This window comes from Syngnathus typhle, linkage group LG10 (assembly GCF_033458585.1).
Source record: "Syngnathus typhle isolate RoL2023-S1 ecotype Sweden linkage group LG10, RoL_Styp_1.0, whole genome shotgun sequence".
In the NCBI taxonomy this organism is placed as follows: Eukaryota; Metazoa; Chordata; class Actinopteri; order Syngnathiformes; family Syngnathidae; genus Syngnathus; species Syngnathus typhle.
In genome coordinates, this window is record NC_083747.1 from 10893848 (window position 1) to 10916416 (window position 22569).

The 22569-nt window shown below is 46.4% G+C and overlaps 4 protein-coding genes and 1 non-coding gene across 16 annotated transcripts; 3 read left to right on the forward strand and 2 right to left on the reverse strand.

Moving 5' to 3' along the window:
• The first annotated feature begins 424 nt into the window (after window positions 1–424).
• LOC133161486 (nuclear inhibitor of protein phosphatase 1-like) lies at window positions 425–3375 on the forward strand. Of its 2 annotated transcripts, none has more exons than XM_061290035.1 (7): window positions 425–518; window positions 819–879; window positions 1280–1433; window positions 1562–1773; window positions 1843–1987; window positions 2071–2135; window positions 2259–3375. In XM_061290035.1, exons 1-7 carry the CDS (start codon window positions 469–471, stop codon window positions 2613–2615), a joined length of 1044 nt encoding a protein of 347 aa, XP_061146019.1. In that variant the 5' UTR covers window positions 425–468; the 3' UTR covers window positions 2616–3375. The 2 variants fall into 2 exon arrangements, with proteins under 2 accessions (XP_061146019.1, XP_061146020.1); XM_061290036.1 differs by having other exon boundaries at window positions 2262–3375.
• Window positions 1035–1206, forward strand: LOC133161618 (small Cajal body-specific RNA 1). The gene has a single exon (XR_009716101.1). It is a non-coding gene; the product is annotated as a small Cajal body-specific RNA 1 (non-coding RNA).
• A 134-nt stretch (window positions 3376–3509) lies between the features above and the next one.
• LOC133161459 (NADH dehydrogenase [ubiquinone] flavoprotein 1, mitochondrial-like) lies at window positions 3510–6292 on the forward strand. The gene is made up of 10 exons (XM_061289991.1): window positions 3510–3744; window positions 4212–4291; window positions 4371–4541; window positions 4608–4791; window positions 4857–5046; window positions 5159–5371; window positions 5431–5596; window positions 5672–5754; window positions 5832–5977; window positions 6046–6292. The coding sequence occupies exons 1-10, from the start codon at window positions 3661–3663 to the stop codon at window positions 6139–6141; spliced, it is 1413 nt and encodes a 470-aa protein (XP_061145975.1). The 5' UTR covers window positions 3510–3660; the 3' UTR covers window positions 6142–6292.
• khdc4 (KH domain containing 4, pre-mRNA splicing factor) lies at window positions 6239–11684 on the reverse strand. Of its 11 annotated transcripts, none has more exons than XM_061289940.1 (15): window positions 11506–11684; window positions 11079–11259; window positions 10595–10723; window positions 10422–10501; window positions 10282–10334; window positions 10027–10202; window positions 9741–9952; window positions 9572–9632; window positions 9447–9507; window positions 8984–9333; window positions 8626–8772; window positions 8041–8150; window positions 7841–7894; window positions 7340–7425; window positions 6239–6794 (listed from the first exon to the last, which is right to left on the reverse strand). In XM_061289940.1, exons 1-15 carry the CDS (start codon window positions 11532–11534, stop codon window positions 6565–6567), a joined length of 1959 nt encoding a protein of 652 aa, XP_061145924.1. In that variant the 5' UTR covers window positions 11535–11684; the 3' UTR covers window positions 6239–6564. The 11 variants fall into 11 exon arrangements, 10 of the variants coding, with proteins under 10 accessions (XP_061145924.1, XP_061145923.1, XP_061145922.1 ...); XM_061289939.1 differs by having other exon boundaries at window positions 7340–7422; window positions 8611–8772; XM_061289938.1 differs by having other exon boundaries at window positions 8611–8772.
• A 3931-nt stretch (window positions 11685–15615) lies between these two features.
• Window positions 15616–18523, reverse strand: uts2r3 (urotensin-2 receptor 3). The gene is made up of 2 exons (XM_061290021.1): window positions 18292–18523; window positions 15616–17446 (listed from the first exon to the last, which is right to left on the reverse strand). The coding sequence occupies exon 2, from the start codon at window positions 17379–17381 to the stop codon at window positions 16239–16241; it is 1143 nt and encodes a 380-aa protein (XP_061146005.1). The 5' UTR covers window positions 17382–17446; window positions 18292–18523; the 3' UTR covers window positions 15616–16238.
• Window positions 18524–22569: the final 4046 nt, after the last annotated feature.

Here is a 22569-nt window from a genome sequence, read left to right on the forward strand (position 1 = left end):
TACAACAAACAGAAGGAGAGAAAAATCAATTTTGGGAGCTAAGACGATATTTCAACATTATTGCAAGTGTGTTGTGAAAGATTCTCCATCTCCCTGAGTGTTTTCAGCTGACATTTGAGTGATAACATGTCAACCACAACAACTTTTGTTCTCATAAGTCACTACGAACGCTGCATGAAAGGAAAATAAGTCTCACGGGAATAATGTTGCTTTTGTTTATTCCAATAAAAAAAAGTTACAATATTGCAGAATTTACGTTTTATTAATATAGTAAATAATAAAAAGATATAATAATAATATAGTAAATAAATAGTTTTATTACTACACATGATTTATATAATTGAATATATTTATTTATTTATTTATTTACTTATTTATTTTCAGTGTTTTTAGAACTACAATTCCCAAGATTCCCCGTACTCCTGCATTACCCAGCACCCACCGCGGCTTTGAAACGATGAGGCCAAGATGGCGACTAAAACCACTACAGAGGCCCCTCCATTCGATTGTCCATCATGGTGAGAAATTGCAATACCTTGTCGTGTTACGTCGGGGCGCGATACAATCGGCGGTGCACTGAAAAGACGTCAAGTGTTCACAAAGTTGGAGAAACCCCGTCTAGGGAATGCCATTTTGTGTTTTATTTTGCCAGAGGTGCTAGCAGTACCACATTGCCGATGCTAACCAGCTTGCGTTGTCGATCGCATGTGAAAATAATGATTATATTAATACTAAAGGCACTTTATTGACACAATGATGAACAGAAATCGCTTGCGTTTCTAAAAATGATATCTAGTTTAAGATGTGCTCAATTTCAGGGGAGGGAAACCACCAGTCGGTCTCCACCTCGATGTGATGAAGGGAGACAAACTGATCGAGGTAAGACTAATATGAAACTACTCTTATAATTACTCCCTGGGACATTTTCGTTTTGTTTCCATGCTCCTGAAGCTTAGTTTAGGGGGGGGAGTATTGATTCGATTCTAAAGTTACCTTGATTTTCACAGCGTTATTGTGTTTCGCATTGGATTGAATTGCACCAGATACAAGCCCGTCAGCCCAGTGAGTCCCAGCTGTTTTGCACGCTGGCCTCAATCTCCATGGCTGCACGGCTTCCGAACGGTGCGAGAGCAATACCAAGCCCTGATATATTTAAGCTTCTCAGTGGGGAGTGCCACTGTTGAGTTATGTCCCAGAGGCACACCTGGTGGACCGCAGGTTGTTGACAGGACAATGTCCCCCCTTACATGGGGCTTGCTTGCTTTTTTTTCTTTTCCAGAAACTAATCATAGACGAAAAGAAGTTCTACTTGTTCGGCAGGAACCCGGACTGGTGCGACTTTACCATCGACCATCAGTCGTGCTCGCGCGTTCATGCCGCCCTGGTCTATCACAAACACTTGAAGAGGCTCTTTCTCATCGACCTCAACAGCAGTAAGTGCCCTTTTGTGTTGTTATTTGACCAAAAAGATGATTAGGTTTGTAGACAGAAGTTCAAAGTGTGCATGCTTTCCTTTTAATCCACAATGAAATAAATCCTCCCCATCATCTCCCCAATGCAGCACACGGTACTTTCCTTGGGCACATCCGCCTCGAGCCGCACAAGCCTCAGCAGGTTCCCATCGACTCCACTCTGTCTTTCGGGGCGTCCACGCGCACCTACACCATCCGAGAGAAGCCGCAAAGCCAGGGAGGCACCGGGGAAATTAAAATCGGAGACGAGGATGAGCTCAAAGGGCTTCTCGGTCTTCCTGAGGAGGAGACGGAGCTGGAGGTGGGTTTATTTGTCATGAAAGGTTTTGGGTTCCGCTTGTATTTCACCAGCCTGGCATCTCTCCACCAGAACTTGACTGAGTTCAACACAGCCCACAACAAGCGCATCTCCACCCTGACCATCGAGGAAGGCAACCTTGACATCCAGAGGCCCAAGAGGAAGAGGAGGAACTCGCGTGTCACCTTCAATGACGAAGACTCCATCATCAATCCGGGTACACCTCTAAAGTTATTTACAAGACTCCAGTGTGTTTGGAATAAAGTAAAAGTTAACTGAAAGGAGGTTTTCCGTTCACAGAGGACATCGACCCCTCGGTGGGACGCTTTAGGAACATGGTGCAGACGGCCGTCGTCCCCATCAAGGTAACAAACTTTCTTGGTTGTATCATTCATCTGGCCCGGTTGTCTTCCCTTGTACAGCGAACCGTCATTACAGTTTAAAAAAGAGAAGCTGACATTTTAAATGTCGTGGTTGTGCTCACCTAGCAGAAACGTCGCTCAGAAGGCCACAACACGTTGGTGCTGGACGACTTCCCCTCCAAACGCATGCACAGTTACTCGCTTGGCGGCGGTCTCTACGGCGACCTGCCCCCCACCAGCCACGAGACCCAACCTATAGGAGCCCCGGGCGGCGCCTCGATGCAGGGCGGCCTCCCCTTGCCTTTCCCCAACCCGGCTCCGGAGGTGGACCTGGCCCCCGAGGCTCCCCGGCGCCCCGTCACCCTCAAGCCCACCCCGGTCGCGGTGCCCTACCTCCCAGAGACCCTCAACGAACCGCGCAAAAAGAAGTACGCCAAAGAAGCGTGGCCAGGCAAGAAGCCAACGCCGTCGCTACTCATCTGAGCCGCTCGGCCCCCTGCGCGCTGACTCTTGGGTTCCGGCGGGGGACCGCTGCCAGGGAGGCCCGTGGCCGCTCCCACCTCGCATCTTATGTTAGCCGTCGGTCGCTTCAAGGTGCCTGAGGAGCCACGTAGAAACGAGATACGACATTTTGATCTCACCGTTAGAAGTGTTTGCGTGTCACAGACATTTTGTTTCTTCGTTTTCTGTTTTACACTCTCATTTTCTCTCTTTTTGATGGTTTTCGCAAATGCCATTAATAAATGGCAAAAAGATATTTTTATACCCGATATTTTAATGTGACAAGGCATCACATCTGTCGGTAGAGAAGCGACGTGGTGTTATTGTGTTAATGCACTTCAGATACACAAAAGGTTGGGGATGTTTGGCTTTTGCGCAGAATTTAAGAAGGCGCTGGCACCTTTACTAGCCAAGTGTGTTAATTCCTACACAATACAGTCATTCATGGATCAGGTCATGATTGTGTGCAACCTTGTCTGTTCGAAGTGCATTGCTGCCATCTTGTGGCAAAATAGAAAAGAGACTGCGCACGCACTTGGTGAGCAGAGAGAAAGTCAATCCAAACAAGGAGACTATTTAAATGAACATAGGACTCATTTGACGTGCAACAAGCTTCATCCTAAAATTTCACTCAAAAGCCAACCATCCCTAACTTTTTGTGAGCAATGTGCTCATGATCTTGTATTCTTAGCGCCGTCTCTGTGATGTGATTAACTCAATGATAATAAAACAAAATTTGCGACATGTGCTCATCGAGTTTTCAGGTGGGAAATGCAGATAACTTTAATTCTTTTTCAAAAAGAGAAAATAATATTGCTTGGTATTTTATTGATGACGTGCACTTAACGTTGTCTACGCTCATGAGCGTGAGCCCGGAAGTGACGTACGTACCTCTTTAATCCCATTAAATTAATGAAGCAGGAGACTCACTCGTCCACTGATTTTTTTGATTGCCCCCTAGTTTTTTCTTGTTTGGTGAAGTAACGTGAAAAGGAAAACAGTCACACGGAACAAGTTTGACTTGAGGATGCTGACGGGCCGGAGCTTGTGGATCATCTTGCGGCGTCACCTACCTCCATACACCACCTACTGTACTGCCGCTAAACCTCAGGTAGACAGTCACACGCGATCCAAAATCGATTGTTTTTATGACGACATTGCATGTTGCCATTTTGCACACTTGAGTATGCGCCACTTTTTCCTTCATCTTTATTGCAGACTCATTTTCATCCACAAATGCTTAAACTTCCTCTACATAGATACTTTACTGCATTTATTTAGCCTCTGTGACAAAACAACTAATCCAGTTGGAGTCACTTGGTATTTCTGAGTCTTGCGTTGTTTTCAAGACTATACTGCCCCCTAGTGGCCAGGAATCACACACCACAAGAGGTCGCGATGAATACATTAAAATATTAATTGGATACAATAAAGATATTCAAATAAGATTGATTGCATTGTGCCGTTGTACCTAACTTTATGGCGGGTGATTGTTTTTAACAATATGTAGTTTATTAAAACAAAACAAGTTAATCAAATATGCATTTTTGTTCCCTATTTCTTTCTACGCGTGAGCAGCAGATAGCAAAGACTAAGTTTGGTCCTCTGAGCGATGAAGATCGAATCTTCACTAACTTGTACGGCCGACATGACTGGAGGTGAACGCACTGACCATTTGATGATGTTCATAGAGAGCCCTCGTCACTTTTGTTCTTTGTCTTCTACTCGGTGCTTCAGGCTTAAGGGGGCCCTGGAGCGAGGGGACTGGTACAAGACCAAGGAGATCCTCTTGAAGGGACCCGACTGGATCATCAACGAGGTGAAGACGTCCGGCCTGAGGGGGCGAGGAGGGGCGGGCTTCCCCAGTGGCATGAAGTGGAGCTTCATGAACAAACCGAGTGATGGCAGGTAAGCCAGAAACCAACCGCCACTGAGCATGCATAATGGTGATGATCCATGTCTGAACACTTGTAGGCCTAAGTACTTGGTGGTGAACGCTGACGAGGGTGAGCCGGGCACGTGCAAAGACCGTGAGATCATGCGTCACGACCCTCACAAGTTGCTGGAGGGTTGCCTGCTGGCCGGAAGAGCCATGAGCGCCCGTGCTGCGTACATCTACATCAGAGGAGAGTTCTACAATGAGTCGTCTAACGTGCAGGTATGCACGCTGTCATTTGGGGCCGTTAGAAAAACAACATTTTGAATCTACGCATCTTGACGCAGATGGCCATCAGTGAGGCCTACCAAGCGGGGCTGATCGGGAAGAACGCGTGTGGTTCAGGGTATGACTTCGACGTCTTTGTGATGCGGGGGGCCGGCGCTTACATATGCGGAGAAGAGACGGCCCTCATCGAGTCACTGGAAGGCAAACAAGGAAAGCCGAGACTCAAGCCTCCCTTTCCTGCCGACATAGGTGAGCTCACCACACACCACCACAATTTCGCCCCTACCAAAATGGCCGCCAAGTCGGGACATCAGCTGCCCTAGTGGACTGAGGTGTATGTTTTTGTTTGTCTTTTACATAGGAGTGTTTGGGTGCCCAACGACTGTTTCCAACGTAGAGACAGTTGCCGTGGCACCTGCCATCTGCCGTAGGGGCGGAGCGTGGTTCGCCAGCTTCGGAAGGGAGAGGAACTCTGGAACCAAACTGTTCAATATCTCGGGTCACGTGAACACACCATGCACGGTGGAGGAGGAGATGTCCATTCCACTGAGAGAGCTGATAGAGCGGCACGCTGGTGTGTATGCGTACGTTCCACTGGTCCGTGTTTTGTATTTGACGTGTGCGCTGTCACAGGAGGAGTAAGGGGTGGCTGGGACAATCTCTTAGGGGTGATCCCCGGGGGGTCCTCCACTCCCATCATCCCTCGGCGCGTGTGCGATGAAGTCTTGATGGATTTTGACGACCTGGTACGCGCAGAAAGCGCCCTGGGCACGGCCGCCATCATCGTCATGGATAAGTCGGTAAATAGTAGAGATGAAAAAAAAATACGTAAAATCTTTTCGAACTACTGTCAAGCTTTTGATTTGTCCTTGCGGACTGACGTGATTCGAGCCATCGCACGATTGATCGAGTTCTACAAGCACGAGAGCTGCGGTCAATGCACGCCTTGCCGAGAGGGTGAGCATCCAAAAATTGGTACTCGTACCGCGTTCAAGAAATGGCTGGGAAAGTGCTCTTTGTGAAATGCTTTTCAGGGGTAGACTGGATGAACGCAATGATGTGGAGATTTGCGAAAGGAGAGGCGGCGGTTTCCGAGATCGACATGATCTGGGAGCTGAGCAAGCAGATAGAAGGACACACCATCTGCGCCCTCGGGGACGGAGCGGCTTGGCCCGTGCAGGTGAGCTCATCAACACAACAGTCAAGCGAACAAGAAAGGATTCATTGCAAATTTTGTCCTCCACACAGGGACTGATACGCCATTTCCGACCAGAAATGGAGGCTCGCATTGCTCAGTACAACAAGGAAAATACTCCAAGGCAGACAGACATCGAGATGATCTGATGGCACCCATGGATTCACACGATCAGTCTCTGTTCTAGTGAATTTGGGGGGGTTATTTATTCAGATTTTGATGTAGCAAAAAAAAACTAAAGACATATTGCAATTTATGACATTTTATTTCCAAAAAACAACAGTTAAATAATTTCACTTTAGTCCAATACAATCTCTACAAAAAAAAAAAAAGATTTTGTCCAGAGGACAATGTGGATGAAATTAAAGGTAATGGTCAAAGTATTTTTTTTCTTTTATTATGATCACAAAGACAATATATTCCGAATTCACAGTTTTTCCAAAATCAATCTGGCATAGCTCCGCAGCTTTGCAAAGTGTCAGTCCTAAAAGGTTTACGCTGTACAAGTGCAGAAATCACAAATTTGCTTACTTGAGCTAAACCCAAAGCTACGAATTATCCGTGCGGAACTTTCACGGCGCCATCCAGAAGGGCATAGACTGCTGCTGCGGCTGCGTTTTAGCCCGAGGGGGCGGCGGGGGCGGGCAGCGGTACCCCTGTATCCAGTCTAAGGAGGTAGAAGGCGAGCCTCCGGGGTTACCTGACCCTGAGGCTTTGGAGCTCGGGTGCTCTTCCTCTTCGTCTGAGGAGTCGCCAGCGTATGCCACCAAGCCCGTTTTTAGCCTCTTTGCAACAGGTTCAGCTAGAGGAAGCAGGGTGGGAGGACACACATTTGGGGGAGGGGAGGGAGAGAGAGAGAAAGACAAAAGCGCAAAAACAAAACATGGCAACAGCGATTCGACACAATCCAAATTGGAAGAAACAGATTAGTTCGGCGGAAGATGGGCGGGTCATCCCAGAACCGCCATTGGTCGGTGGGGGGCGTCCAATGCAGCGGCAGGACAGGCGTCACGTGACAAGTGGTCAGCAACCCCCCGCCCCCCCGGGGATGACATGGAAGAGAGGAAAAACAGAGAAAAAAAGAGAAAACACAAAAACAGGAGAGACGCTCGTTAGTGAGGGAGGTCAACACTGCAAATTGATGATGTCATCAGAACGGGACAAGACACTGGATAAAAGGCTCCACTTCAACTATTTGGCGCTTTTTAGTCACTGCGGCGGAATCCTGGAAGAGTCGTCAAATCCATAGGAGACATTTTAGTTTACGTCTAAGTGGATTGCTGCTAAAATTGCGAGGAGAGGCGCGTTCCACTTTTGCTGCCGGTCAATGCGACGTACGGTACTTACCCACGGGGCCTTGCGGCGGCCTTCTCTCCTCCATCTTGGGTCTCACGCCATTTACGGGCAACGGCGGTGGAGGCATTAGCTGCCTACTGAAGGAACAAACAAACCGACACTTAGTATTTCATATTGTTTAAAATAATGTTAAATAAAAATTGGGCAGTGTTGTTTGCACTTCAGTTGTGCTAAAATCAACAAACAAACAATATAAAACATGTTACTTTGAATCGTATTAAAACGATTAATGGTTGGGTGAAGGTGAAGAAAAACAAGTGAAATAAAAGTACATCTGTACTGTTAAACTACACAGTACAGCAATCCCCCATTACATCATTTGTAATAAGGTAGGTTTCCAATGTAATCACATTATATGGGCAATTATTTTAAGGCTTGCGCTACAAAACATTTCATACATTTACAATATGGTTGTTTATCTACCAACGTGTGCAGGAGAACTATTTCAAAATATCGATGTATTTTTTTTTAAATGATGTTGCAGATTTTCACCTATCTCCGGTGGGTCTGGCACGTAAGTCCCGGGATGAACGAGGGATCACTGTACTGTAAAAATAAAAAAATAGACAAAAAAAAAAATGAAAACAATAATAAAATGTAAAAACTAAAAATGAATGGCACACAAAAAGTTGAGTAACATAACATACGAGGACAGAATATTATAAAATGTATCGAGAAATGACCCTGCGTACCCGTCCCTCTCAGTCGTTGGGCCAGAGGAACTCGAAAGTGGGGGTCCTGCAGTCTCGGAGCTGCCCGCGGAGAAGCCTGCACCTAAATTAGTCATATGAATGGGTCCATGCTATGAGCAGAAAGACACACAGGTGCCATTAGCAGACATTCTTCACTTGATTCTCCTGGCCACAGTATCAAGTGTCACTTTTTTTTTCTATTTCTTACCAAGTGTTTGACCAACTTTTTTATGGGTCACAATTTTGAGACACTTTCAGCCTATCATTAAAAAAATAATCAAATAAAAAAAAATCTCCTTCATGCCACTAATCATGTAGGGAAAAGAAAAAAAAGACACGCTTCCTACACCAGCATTGGTAAACCGGAAAACAAAATTGACAAAAGGATGCTACTTTCTGTTAGCCCGTCGATAGTCTTTCACATTATATTCTAGCATTAAGCTAGCTGTTTTGTTCGCTAAAACTATACGAGGTTGAACTCTTTGATCTCAAGCAACTTTTAATTCTTTTGTTTTATGTCACAGCTGGCAGTGGCCAACTGCTTGAAGCAAGTAAAAAATAATGACTGACGTGCATGTTGTTCACCTGATAGCCAAGCAGGCCGCTGTCACGTTCGTCGGGCACTTCCTCTGTGAAGCGTCTTTTCTGCGCCGGATTGGCCGTCACGGATGGAGGAGGTGGGCCTTTGAGCGGCGCCACAGCCGGCGGAGCATAGGACATCGGAGGTACCGCCTGCACCGAGAAAAGAAACACGTTTGTTTGCAGCCACAAATCCATATCGAGTTTCCGTTATATGCTGTATGTACAAAAGAAAACCACAAAATATATATGCACTCGGGATTTAGTGAATGTTTACATGTGACATTTTCACTGAATGACTGATAGGATGTCATTTGCCATCATGCCGTCCATTATTACGATCACAATTATTGCCAATGGGTACCTGAACCACAGAAGCCGGAGGAGGAACTGGAGCAGGAGGAAGAACTGGAACAGGTGGAAGAACGGGTGGCGGAACAGATACCGGAAGAGGAGCGGAAACAGGAGGTGCCGGACACAGGGGCGGGGCTAGATTTGGAGGCGGTGGTGGTGGCACCGGGGTGGGCGGGAACTGAGGGAGGACAACCTTGGGTGGTACAGGTGGGGGCATGGGAGGCGGCACGGAAAAGGGCATGGGTGGGGGCTGGTTCTGGGGTGGGGGCACCGGCATGGGGTAGCCCGGCTGGAAGCCGGCTGGCGGATAGTAGGGGGGCTGCGGGGGCATCCCGTTCATCACCAGGGGCTGTGCGAAGCCTGGAAGGAGAAGAGGGCCTCAGAATGGCTGGCTTGTACAATTTCAAGTAATACAAGATGGAGAGGTTCCAGCTAAATGTAAGAAATGATTCAATTCCGTTCAGAGAACGTACCTTGTTGTGAAGGCATCATTGAGCTCATTTGAGAGAGGAAACGAGAATACTCTGCATGGACCTGAGAAGAGAAGCTAAAACCTCAGATGCTGATGTGTACAACAGTGCCTGAAGGTGCTACTCACAGTTTGAAGCAAGTTTTGACACAATGTTTTGGCTGCTGCAAGACCTTCTGGTTTGGGATGGCTGCAGAGGAACATTGGAGACAGAGTGAGCTCAAAAAGCAGAGAACAAGGGAGCAATTCTGTCCCAAGAGAGCCCCCCGCCCCCTCTCGGATCTTGAGTCGGCCCCACCTGATGTAGATATACATGGGCTCAAAGGCCTCTCGTCCGGACGTAGGCTCCAGGCAGCCCGAGCCTTTCCCCCTGAGGAAGACTTTGGCTCCAGTCTCGCCCTGAATGTGCTGCAGGTATGAGCAGTTAGGACCCTCCACGCGCTCTTTGACGGCAAAGCCTGGGATGGCGTGCTCCAGCCCCACAAAGATCTTATCTTGAACATAGTGCATCTGGAAAAGTTCATTTGAGAAACATCTTGCGGTCAATTAGCATTGCAGAACTTTGGAGGTTTAGATCATCTTACCCCGCCCTGGAAGTGCGGCTTATGATGTGTCATCGGTGGTAGCGAGGGTGGAGGTGCTTGCTGATAAACCGTCACTGCAGGCGCGACGGAAGAGAAGGACGAGGACACTGAGGACGAGGCGGTCGCTGCTTTCACAACCCCGTTGGTGATGATCTCCTTGATTTTGTTTACAGCCCCTGAAAGCACAGACGAACAAACGTGTCAAAAATCAGAGCCCACTGAGGAATTAAAAGAAGACATTTTAAGAGTACTGACGGTCCACAAGCTCCCGCGTCTGTCCCTGAACGTGCAGATACAGAGGCCGCTCCCTGGGAGGAAAGAGCACAGAGGTCGTGTTTAGACATACATCATAAAATAAAAAGCCTGACAGTGCCAAAGGGAGACGAGCGAGTCACCCGGGTGGCGCTTTGCCCTTCTCCTCCGCAGTCATGTAGCGTCCTCTGGTGGATACGGCAGCGCTGCTCACTTTGCTGATCTGGAAACAAAGAGTCCATCGCTTCTTAGAACAGATTTCTCATCTTGCTTTTGGATGCCGTTGACTGAAAGAATAACGTTCATCCAAACTGACCTCATCTTGTGTTTGTCCTCGCGTCAGGAGATTCCGGCATGTGATCGGGACGTCATTGATCTCGACCTCCGCCACCACTAGGTCGTCTTTCGCCTTGGCTGCCACCTGAGGTTTCCCAATGCCCAGAACCTGTCAAGGAAAGAATCATGTGTACATTTTTTATTGTGACAGGCCTACTCATTGTTGTGCGTGCATGTCAAAGAAAAACAACAACAACAACAAACGTGAACAAATGAGAGTTTGAAATGCTCCTCAATCGGCTCACTCTCATCTCATCCGCTCAGGCACCATAAGCGATTGAAAGTCTGCATTCTCAACTGCCTCCAGCAATAACTACAAAGCAAAGCCGTTTTAAAGCACTGCCAACTCCAACCCTGTGATTAAATGACTACTTCTAACAATGTCAAACTAAACTCATTAGCGGAGCAAGTTGGACAAGCTCATATTTGAGAAAACATTCCTTGCAGCAGTATTTATGGTTTACCTTTTCAACGGGCCCAGGTGTGCCGATCTGCGAGGGCTTGAGCTTGCCCTTGGCTACCAGCATGGCGTTAATCTTGGCGGCCACAGCGGCGGCGGCGTCCAGAGCCCCGGTAGGGGCCGACTCAGCCTCCCCCGGTCCCCCACAACCGGGACCTGGCTGGTCCCATTTGCTAGCGCGGCGGCTGTGTAGACAATAACATAGCAATTATGAATTAACAGCCAGATCGAAGGATCACATGATTAGAGCTTGCAGTAGCATGATTGCGGGTTTTAAGAGATGTAAATGCTATTTAGCGCGTTTTATGAGAATGTGGCTAACTACAAAGAGCTAATGCGCAGTGAGAGTCCTCCATGATTACGTAAACTAGCGAGCCCGGGTTATAAACGACCGAGGCCAATAGATTGGGATCGCACGAACGGTTACTCACCCGCCGTTTTGACTTCCACCAAATGACATATAGGTCCTTAAAAGTTCCTCTTTCGCTGTGTAAAAACACACGCGAGGCTTTTCTTTTGCTATATTTCGCACACGTATGAGAGACACTCGCTGACGCTAAGCTAACCGAAAAGACGTTTCCGGCTCAGGTCTGTGGGTTGTTACTAATAGTCGCCGCTAGAGGGCGCCAACGTCAAGCTTGTTTTTCAACATGGTGGCGCTCACCTGTTCGATTTTGGAGATTTGGTTTTTATTTATTTTTCTCGGTTTTTTTATGCAGCACGGTTGAGCTTGAGCTGCAGTCCACAACATTTGGAAGGAGTCGAGGTACGTTTGCGCAACACTTGAATTCTGACACCAGTTGTTTTATTATTTTGTAATTCCATCCCAGTTAAGTTTCTTGACGTAATCTGCTCCTGGCTCTTGCCAAACTCTCTCTTCTCTTCTTTGGTACCATCTGCAATCTAGTTGTAACAACGTGCCTTTGAAGAGACTTTGGAGTGTCTTCTGCATGCTCACCCATGGTGTTCACATGAGCGAAGTGTCACGAGGTCAGAGTTCAGGGCAACCTCGAAGCCTGACTTGACTCAAACGTCTGTTTACGTGCAAGAGGGAGGAGGAGGCAGAAAAGAGCAGACGTGTCATATTTACTGTCTTTGCTAGTACGAGCCCAGGTGCGAACCGTAATACGTATGTCGGTTGATGTAACCTCCGGCCTCTCTGGCTCACAAGCCAAGGCCTCGCCTGATCCTGGCCGCTGACGGCGACGTGCGAAGTCACCGGACGTGATGGTGAGGAGGGCGCCTCACCGCGGGGTCGCATTGAGTAAAACAAAGAAACACTGTGGGCAGCCGTGGCTTCTGTGTTTGCTGTCAAACCAGCAATTACAAGAAGGTCAAGCACAACACATTTGATCCAAAACCATTTTCCCGTGCAGAATAAGTAAATGGAAATAAGCCATTCCAAGGATCGTATGTACTACGCTGTAACTTTTAATATTCCAAATTGACGTACAATGGTGCACCCAGGCCACCAGGGGTCAGTGTAGTGTATATTCCACCAAGAAGAGTTTCACACCAAAGTGAGTCAGGACGCTGCAGTAATATTAGTTGTTTTTTGCAGAAGATAGACAATACATACTTTTGTGAACTATTTTATCTTTAAATATTCGTTACTTAAATATTTCTAATTACCAATCTGCTGCCACATTCTGCCCTCGCAACTCAAGAACAAAATTCTAGAAGTCCTTTAATAGTCTCGTGAGATACTCTTTATGTAAACTGCTCATAGCCAAGGTTTTTTTTTGGCCACACACAGGACTGTTTTACTGATGTTGGCATAACGGCCATTTTTCACGGCCACACTAGCCAATGTGTTCCATTTTTCAGATTTGTCAGAGCGTAAACTGAGCCTGTTTTATTTTTATATGATGCAATGCTTAAAGCCATATTAATCTGCGAAGCGTATATGCAGGAAACGTGGAGGGTCAGCGAAAAAGGGAAAACATATGGCGGGATCGAGTTTTCGCAGGCAGCAAAGTGAGTGCTGCGGGAAACTTTTCGGTGTACGTCTGCAGAGAATGGGAGCCTCTTATACAGCTCACAGCGGGATCTTGGCCCGGGCCGTGGCCTCGTCTCGTCTGCCCGGCGGGGTGCTTTCCTGAACGGGCTGCCCAGGGGAGGGGCACCTGCGAGCAGGCACGATCACTGGTCAGGAGGAGGGCCCGGCAGGCGGGGCCAAGGGATGGAAAAGATGCTCGCCGGTTCCAGGAAACGGACATCTGTTGGATGTATGAAATCCTCAGGTAGAGCTCAGCGACGTTCCCACTCGCCGCTTTTTGTCCTCTCCTATTCCCCGCGAGGCGCTAAAAACGCAGGTTGCTATCTCGGGATGAAATCAGAGGCTTCTGTCGTCCTGCAGAACAAGGGTTATGATTGGATCGGGCCGCCCACTACCAACACTGGCAAAGTTTATAGATGGGCCGTCCTGCCAACCGACACAATATTTTCCATCCATTCGGTCAGCTTGGGCAAACGGTGCTTATTTGAAGTTTATCAAACACCCAGTCATCCCAGCAGACTCACGGGAGGATTGTTATCATCTGATATGTTGAGTTTTTGTAACGCACACATGCGTGTCGACATCAGCACCGTGCTCGGCTGTCATTGTCAGACGGCCTTCACAAAAAAACAACACTGTCCGTCTTCTGACTTTTTGACAGAGGAGGAAAAAAATACAGTAACTGGTTTGAGTAAAAGTTAAAAAGTGTACTTGATTGTAAATATAGTTTTGTGAAAACGTAGTGTTTGGGGTTTGGCTTCAAATTCCTAAACTATTGCTGAGGAAAAACAAATCCTTGCCTTTCGTACGGTTTTTGTGGACAAGACATTCCTTTCAAATGGACGAATGCACTGAGATAGCCGCAGTTGAGCACAAAAGTTGCATGGAGATCACATTAACTCTCCGTCAGGAGCACCCCCTGTGGCGGGAGCACGCATGATCAGTGCGGTGGGAGCGTCGCCCCGCGAGGTAGCCAGGTAAATGAAAACACATGCCTGGAGCGCACAAAGGCCTCGGCGCTGTCGACGTATCAGGAAAAACTCCGACGAATATCGTTTGAGGCTTTTCAGTTGCTTTCCTTACCTTTTTGTTCAAGTGTTTGCGAAAACCGAGGCCTAAGCAGGTAGCTGTCTCTCAGTAGGCTCATTTTGCAATGTAATCAAATCACTCGGTCAAATATGGAAAAAAAAACGCTTATTATGTTATTGAATGTCGGATAACGGTCAATGGAGCTTAATGGTTTTACTGTCTGGTGTGTGCGAGGGAAAGAAAAACACAATGACCCAGATACAGCGTGTCACTCAAATATGAACGATGACATTGCGCTGATGATGCAATAAAAACCTCGACTAAATCATCCGTCTCGCGACTGTATGGTAGCAAACGGTCCCATGAATATGTGTCAAATTTAAACTTTCATTTGTATTGTCTCACACTGGTTTTCCCTGCACATAGTGATTAGCCTAGCATTGGTAGTTTGAATATTTTGTGGTCAAGAATGGACACGGTGGCTGGTGCACTTTTTGATCGCTTTTGAACATACAGAATGGCTAACAGGTTCATATAAACTAACAAAATCCACAGTCTCATTCCAAGGCACCCACGTCACTCACCAGTCCAAGCCCCGCCCTTTAAAGCCATACACATACATGCTCATAGTCACATATACAATATGATGACCCCAAGTGGACAAAAGTCATTCCTGCACCTCACCTGTTAAATGTATATTTCAGTATGATGGCATGCGTTTCTTCAAAAATCCAAAAATAAAACACTCAATAGTCTCAGAAAATGCTTTGCCATACACCAGTCAAGTACAGATTCTAATATCTTGATTTCTTTTGTGGGAATAACACATCACACACTTCACGGAAAATTCTAAAGCATCTGGAAAATAATCACGACTAATCCGTACTCGATTTGAGTTAAAAAAAAAGAAATATATATATATATATATATATGCGTTTAAGGTTACTTAATATTAGCTCCCGCTCCATTGAATGTGGACATTTATGGCTTTCATTAGGAATTATGAAGTCTGGAGGAGAAAATAAACGGCCTTGCAGCAAATGTCTCTACCAGATTTTTTAAGGTCTGTCCAACTGTCAATCTGAAAAATCGGGCCATGCAGGGACTGTTTAAAACACCCACCGCTCCTCTGAGCAAAGCACCATCCTCCTTCATCCCATCCTCTCCCGTTCAACAATATTTGCCCGTGTGCATGCGTCAATGAGCAGCGGGGTTTGCGCTTCAGCACAGTGCAGCCTTTCAGGTGGGCATACAGAGAGCGCCTTGCCGCACGGAGATACGCAAACGTCAGCCGGCGAGTGTGCGCAAAAACACAGAAGACCTGACGCTGACACGTACACACAAACCAAACAAACGTCAATCAAATCTTTGCTTGCAAAATACAACCGGCTGGTGTAAAGTGCCCAGTGGTGTTAAGTTGAACCCGTAAGAGATCAAATGACTCTGTGAATGGCAGAAAGCATCCTCTTTATTTAGAGCGCTATATTAAGCGTTAATATAAACATCAGTCGGAATTGGAGCCATGCAATAGCAAACCTAGCAACGTAAAGTCTATTTAAAATGTACAAGAAGTAAACAAAAGACTCAAAATGCCTCAGGAAAAAAAAAACAGATACTGATGAGCTGACAACGGCAAATTGCTTCAAAAGAAAGATTTTTTTTTTATTTAATTTTTCAGAAAACAAGCAGAAGTGCATCAATTCTTTTACTGGAAATGTGCGTGCATGCAAAACTTTCATTCAACAAATCAACAGTCAAACAAAATGACATTCCTACGCTGGGTGATTTGGTTCGGGATAATAACAACGATAATAATAACAATAATAATACCCATTCGCCTACAGTGATACGCTTTTGCAATATTTGTACTCAGCAGCTGATAAATTCTTTCATTGTAACTCAAATTGTCATTTTCGCATGGCGAAAAACAACCCAAATATTTTCCACCTTCTTCATTCCGAACTTTATACAAAACTCTTTTACAAAGTGCTCCGATTTGCCTGGCGCAGTTCACAAATCTTTGGTGTCTTTTGAGAATAATGAAGAAAAAAAAAAACAGATGAATTTTCAGTACCTCTTCTTTTTCACGTGTGTCTAAGTCAGAAAGCACACAAAGGAAGGCTCACATTATCGTGTCTACTGCGGCGGGCTGCTCTTGCGGCTGAGCTGATTTGCCGACGTCAGCGTTTGCCGATTGCGTCTGCGCTTGCCAGTCAGTAGCGTGTAGAAGAACGGATTCACGCAAGAGTTTCCGTAGGTCAGTCCCGTGAGGATCCGGTTCACCGTCACCTGAGTGCCCACCGGTACGGTCCGCAGCATGTCAGGCTTATAGAGAGGCAGAAGCTGCCAGATCCAGAAAGGCAGGAAGCAAGCCCAAAAGGCCAGCACTATGCCCAAGATGAGGAGCAGGACTTTGGGTTTGGGGGCACGGGCGGGGCAAGCAGTACTAGAGCCGGAACCCCACGGGGCCCGGGTCTGAGACACCCAGTAAAGTCGGCCAAGAGTCGCGTAGAGGGCTCCGATGGCCAGGCCCGGCCCGAGGATACTGGTGCAGAAGAGCACGCTCAGGTAGGCCTTGGAGCTTTGTTCGTCCCACGCCGGCACGCACAGCTGGCCCTCCTGGTTCTCGCCGTCTTCCAAGTGCAGGGTGATCATCATGGGCAAGCTCAGCGCCACGGCCAGCCCCCAAGCCAAGCTGACACGCAGCAGGCCCGATGAGTTGGAAGAGGAGGTGTGCAGGGGCCGCGCCACGGCCCGGTAGCGGTCCAGGCTCATGGCGGTGAGCGTGAAGATGGAAGCGTGCATGGTGAGGAGGTCCAGGCTCAGGAGGAGACGGCAGCCCAGCTCGCCGAAGGCCCAGTCGGACGCCAGGCTGTCGTAGACGATGAAGGGGGCGGTGAACAGGTAGAGCAGGTCGGCCAGAGCCAGGCTCAGCACCTGCAGGTGAAGAGAGGAGGAGGACGAGGAAGAGGACAGAGGAGAGGAGGAGGGCGAGAGCGAGGACGGATTGGAAAGGCAGGAGGGTGCCGGCACTCGCGTGAAGCAGCAGCTGAGTCCCGCTCTGCTTCTCCTCCTGCTTCTCCTGCGCCTCAGAAGGAGGCCCAGAGTGTACAGGTTGCCTAAGATGCCCAGGAGGGAGAGCAGGGAGAGGAAGGAGCAGAACACAGCAGTGGAGGCCAGGCTGGGAGATGGAGAGGTCGGGGTCGGGGTGGCGGCCACAGACAAATTGGGACCCACGGTGAACGGGGAAGGTGGAGACAAGGAGCCCGAGGGGTCCATTTAGGAGGTCGGTAGCTCGTGCGGAGGAATCGGCCAGGCCAAGTGAAGATTATTCCAAGCTCGATCTGCTTGAGGTCATAGAAGTAGAGACAGATTCAAGGAGACAAAGAAACAAATGTTATTTTCTGACCATTTCGGAGATTCCTTTCTCATGGTGACACACAAAGAAAAGAACGTCGCGTCAACATGCCGTAAAAATGAAAATGTCAGCGAAAGCGATGGTTTATGGAGGAGCGCAAAGCATCAGCCGTTGGCACAGACTTCTCAGTTTTATGGATTCCTTGGGAGTCAGGCGCGGCGCTCCCCGGTTTTCGTAAATAATTGGATTTTCAGAGGAGGAGGGCTCCGATTGAGGCTGTAAATCTTGACGGAGAGCCCGGACCGTTCTTCGGGTCATCAGTTGGCCACCAATCAGTTAAGTGGGACAACCTGAAGATATTTTCTCCTCATGGATTTTAAATCGCAATATGAATTTTGGGGGTGAAGATTCTCGACACATGCGCTTCAGGACGAGTTCAAAGCATCGGCGGGGTGCCTGGCCCCCGCCCGTGCGACACATGCGGACCCGGTGGCACCGGGGTTAAGAGCTGCAGTTGAACTGGAGAGGAGCAGCCGGTCCCCCCGCTGTGTCGCGTGCCTCCACATTTAACAACTCGCTTCGAATAGCATGGCCGACGTTCATGACCACGCTTTTCCCGACACAATCGTCTTTGCGGCAGAATTCCGTGAGTTGTTTGCCTTACAGCAGACGTGACGGATGGGTTTTCTTTACCAAAGACTGAGCAGCAGATATAAAAAATACTTTGTGTCATTAGAACAGGACTCCCTATAGTTAGAGAATAAACATAAATAATTAGAATCATATTGGTCTATTCTTGTGTTTTTACAAAATGCATTTCCCGAATCTCACCTCAGAGAATTTGCTACCGAAACAATATTCCACCGATGCTTCTGGTCAAAAAGTTCTCTTTCCATTTCCAAATCCCTATCGTGTGATCACGAGCGGTCTCGAAATTTCCAGAATTTGAATTTTGGTCACAAAATAGAAGCTTCTGCCGGGCGACGATACGTCTGGACTCTCCAAACTTTGCGATGCGAACTCTACTGTCTTGTCCCGTCTGGACTCCTTCTCCTCAGCGCAGTCTTTGAAGTGTCCACCACTCATGTGTGTGTGCGTGTGTGTGAGGGGAAAAGTGGGTGGGATGCTGAGTGTCGGACTTATCCTACACAATGATGAATGTTACTATAAATTTGTGTGGTCCTAAACCGGATCCAGGTGGTCCTACCTAAGTGATTTTTTTTTTTCTTTTTTGAAATTCATTGACAGTTTTATCTCTATCCTAATAGGATAAAGTTTGATGTCCACCAATGAAATATAGTATTTCTGAATTATTACCAATCACTACTACGTTTATACCCAGAAATGATATTTTAGCTCTTTTTTTTTAAAGCCGCTTCGAATGACGACAGGTTTATGACAGCTTTATATCCCGCTTATATTTTCTTTGCGAGTTGCGTCATGTTTTGATGGGTTTCCAATGTTTTGAAACCTTTGCGCCGGGCGTAAATCACGCTTTAGACCCCTTGTGAAGACCTCAACTACATGACTATGAATAGTCTCATAATATTGTGTTTTGGCAAATAATCAGTTGAAGTCTTCAAAGCTAATTTGAAGTGATACGTGGGATAAAAATGTTGCTAATAAATTTTGGTTCCGTCAGTCAGAAACATTTTTAAATTTCAATTTCTAAATCTTTTGATGGAAACATTTCTTTCAGAAAATGTCGCCATAACTTTTCTCCTGCATATATGCGTCATCCCTATCCTGGAATCTTTTCATTTTGTTTGTTTAGCTGCAGCCCACTTTTGAGCTGCCCGGCTCAATAATTTCATTTGAGATGTGGCTTTTTCTTGGCTTTTCAGTCTATAATGCAGCACACTAATGTCGCTTATTCGCCGCAGATGTCGAGACTGGCCTAGCGTGTTGTGTCTACCGTTGGCGGATTATTATCTGCTTCTCAACTAAATTACGTAATTACGTTTGTGTGTGTGTACGTAGACTGACAGCTCGCACAAGGAAAGATCAGCAGAATATGATTTTTGTTTTCCTCCTCTGACAATTTTGGAGTCTGTGATCATATCCAGTAACGCTGATACTCAACTTGAAGTCCATTTTATATTTCTTCTTATATAATTCAGCTGCCACTCGTGTAAAAATCTGGGAATCAAGCACGGCTAAGCATAAACTCTCCTAGAATAACTCAAATATTTATTTAACATGAATTCTACACGTGGAGTATAGAAGTCTCCAACATTTGAGTTTTTCAGTCATTTTAGGAGTAAATCTGGTTTTGTGGTTGAAGAGACCAAACAGCACAATCTTGATACCCTTAACAGAAAACGCTCCATCAACGGTTTTGGCAAATTGTATCGGACAGGCCGCTCTTAGCGGGCGAGTTCTCCATGTTTTCTTTTCACGTATGGAAGCACGCAAGTGAGATGGAAGACTCTCGCCGGAGTCTGTGGGAAAAAAAAGACGTACGTACGATCCAATTTTCCAACTAACCTACTTCAGCGTGGTCAAGTTGAAACGAGTCCGCGTGGGACACAGATATGAGATACGGCGTTTTATTTACGGACAAAATTATCTTAATAGGTCCTGTGTCAACATTTTTTATGTTTGGAAAGGGTGGGCCAAAAGTACCTATATGATGTTTTAGAATGACCCTCTAAGGACTGCGTATAAAACTCAAATGGCCCTGGATAGGATTTTTTCTTTTTTAAGTGAGCTCTAATAAGAGGCTTGACTTGTCACCGGATAAACGGGCCTTTCTGGAGTGGTCAAGCATAGCTCACAGTTGCCTGTTACCCGCCCAGTTGTTTTTGGCCCGCCGCACGGAGAGCCCACCGCCGCTCTTCGCCAGCTTTAAGAGGCCGGATGATTTTGTTGGGACCCGCCAGTCAGACGTGCGTGCGAAGCGAGCGCCGCGTCGCTTGGCTGCTCCGTACATGTGCTGGCATACGCTCGATGGACACAGACAGGCAGCAAAGTTTAGCGGGGATGGCTGGAAGCTGGGGGGTGGACATACCTATCCCCACAGGGTGTGAGGAATTTGAAAAATACCTGGCACAAGCATGCCAAAACCGAGAGGGGAGGGGTGGGGGGCATCGAGATATGAGCCGTCCAGGCTGCCATCATGCAAGTAGACACAGATGGGTATGACTTAGTAAAGTGAAACGTAGAGAATAAAGTAATAAAGAAACTCCCCTGTGCGGGAAATGAATATTGTTGAAGTTTGCAGAGTCTCTGGAAAAAACGATGCATAAAGTGCAAAAAACACATTAAGTGCTTTCCTGGAACTCAAATGTCAAAGTAGCGTAAAAGCAAATGGGCCCTCTGACACATCATTAGTATTGAAACTTTGTGTTCAAATATGTTATTTTTGGTGGGATAAAGTTTTTGCCAACCAAAATGTCCGGTCCTTGAGAACCCTTAGCTAGGTTGTTTTCAATGTTTCCCTGCTCCAACACACTTGATTCAACTCATCAGCAAGCTCCTTAGAAGTAATATTGATATTGCCCATGTTTTCTGTTGCATCATGTTTTTTCATGCTCCTAGTTGGCCTACGAAAGAAGGAAATAGTGTAACATAAATGTCGCACGAAATGAAAACGCTCGAGTGGCCCGCTATTTATGTGTCACAGCACATCCATCTCCATCCCGTCCGACCGACACATTATATAATTACATTTACCTGAGCTATGGCTTCGTTCTAGTGCTTTGACCCGTTCGTCGTGCATTTGCGCTTGTTAATTATTTTGCATCAATCTTAAATATGCAAATCATGACGCGAGGCGGTGAAGGAGTTCAGTCTACTGCAAATGCCGGAGCGCAGTTCTCAAGCCCATTTGGACATTTCAGTATGACACGAATGCTAAAATTCTTTATTTAATTCACTGTAAGCACACATTTCTACTGTAAATTATTTACAGACATGAAGATTTGTAAATGTATAAACACGTGACGATAACTAGATGTGTTTTGCTCGTTCAATTTAGCCGTATCAAGTTTTGCTTTGATCGACCAATCAGTGAACGGAAAAAGTGTGATGTCATCAAAGGTCAGCACTCTGGCCCTGTGAGGACAAATTTGAAATCTAATTGGTTAATGAGTCCCATTGTAGTGTTTTAGAAGTCACCTTGGCCAGCGTGGCTGATTTTGAAGTCCTTGGGCAGATTAAATTGGCAAAGATAAATCTATACAATTAGATGGGCCAAATATTAATATTTAGATTATAAATGTAGGCCTGTGCTTTCGATAGTGTCAAGGTCTTTTGACACTTGCGTCTAAATTACCCAGTAGCAGCCAAAATCCTGGGAGCAATTCTTCCTTAAGGGATTTCCCAAAATGTCCAGCGTGTAAAAACAGAATAGCACTTGTGACCGCACACAAAAAAAAAACAGCCTTTATTTTTCAGTGTATTTTTGCGTGTTTATGCAAACCACCCAAACATGTCCAATCAGCGGGGAATCCCACCAGGACGAACCCCCCACCCCCTTCCATCAACGCCTCCCTAACCTCTCCCTGGCCGTCCTTGCCTTCCGCCTTCATTTAATTAATTTGCGTCGGCGTTTCTCCGCAAACGCACTGACGAATGACCGTCCTCCGTATCATAGTCTTGATTAAATGGGCGGACGTTTTCTTAGGTGACAAATGGTTTCTGGATCAGACTGATTCACAATTCGTGATGAGTTATTGATCCCCTCAGGCTGGTGACCATCAAATTTTCCTAATCCTTCCTTGTTACTAAGTCGGGAGTGTATTGATACTGTTTTCCCTGCAAAACAGTTTCATCAGAATTCAAGGGAGCAGCTTTACTAAATTTAGCTTACTTTTTAAATCACTATCATAACGATATATTAAGATCTGTAGGTAGATCCAGTATATCCATTTAGGATGTACTTTAATCCCATAGTCAGAAATCCAATTCAGGTTTTTTATCCTTCTTTGGACTGATTCCAATTGTAGCATGTCCCATTTAATTCATTTTGTCCCCCTCTTTGCGCTGCAATGATGGATGTCCATATTGTGACTCAAATCTGATGATGCAAAAAGCCTCACACAAGCTAACAATCAGCATCTATATGGTGGTGTTGTTTTCCATTAAAGTGGAAGTTGTCAAATTTAA

Bases quoted from the DNA above. Each gene is read 5' to 3' on its own strand.
- uts2r3 (XM_061290021.1), bottom strand. From the start codon at position 17,381: ATGGACCCCTCGGGCTCCTTGTCTCCACCTTCCCCGTTCACCGTGGGT.
- khdc4 (XM_061289938.1), bottom strand. From the start codon at position 11,534: ATGTCATTTGGTGGAAGTCAAAACGGCGG. The intron at 10,724-11,078 runs GTAAACCATAAA...TTTCCTTGACAG, and splicing joins CACCTGGGCCCGTTGAAAAG to GTTCTGGGCATTGGGAAACC. The intron at 10,203-10,281 runs GTCAGTACTCTT...CTGTGCTTTCAG, and splicing joins GACGCGGGAGCTTGTGGACC to GGGCTGTAAACAAAATCAAG.
- LOC133161459 (XM_061289991.1), top strand. From the start codon at position 3,661: ATGCTGACGGGCCGGAGCTTGTGGATCATCTTGCGGCGTCACCTACCT. The intron at 5,372-5,430 runs GTGTGTATGCGT...GCGCTGTCACAG, and splicing joins GCTGATAGAGCGGCACGCTG to GAGGAGTAAGGGGTGGCTGG. The intron at 5,978-6,045 runs GTGAGCTCATCA...TCCTCCACACAG, and splicing joins GAGCGGCTTGGCCCGTGCAG to GGACTGATACGCCATTTCCG.
- LOC133161486 (XM_061290035.1), top strand. From the start codon at position 469: ATGGCGACTAAAACCACTACAGAGGCCCCTCCATTCGATTGTCCATCA. The intron at 880-1,279 runs GTAAGACTAATA...TTTCTTTTCCAG, and splicing joins AGGGAGACAAACTGATCGAG to AAACTAATCATAGACGAAAA. The intron at 1,434-1,561 runs GTAAGTGCCCTT...TCCCCAATGCAG, and splicing joins TCTCATCGACCTCAACAGCA to CACACGGTACTTTCCTTGGG.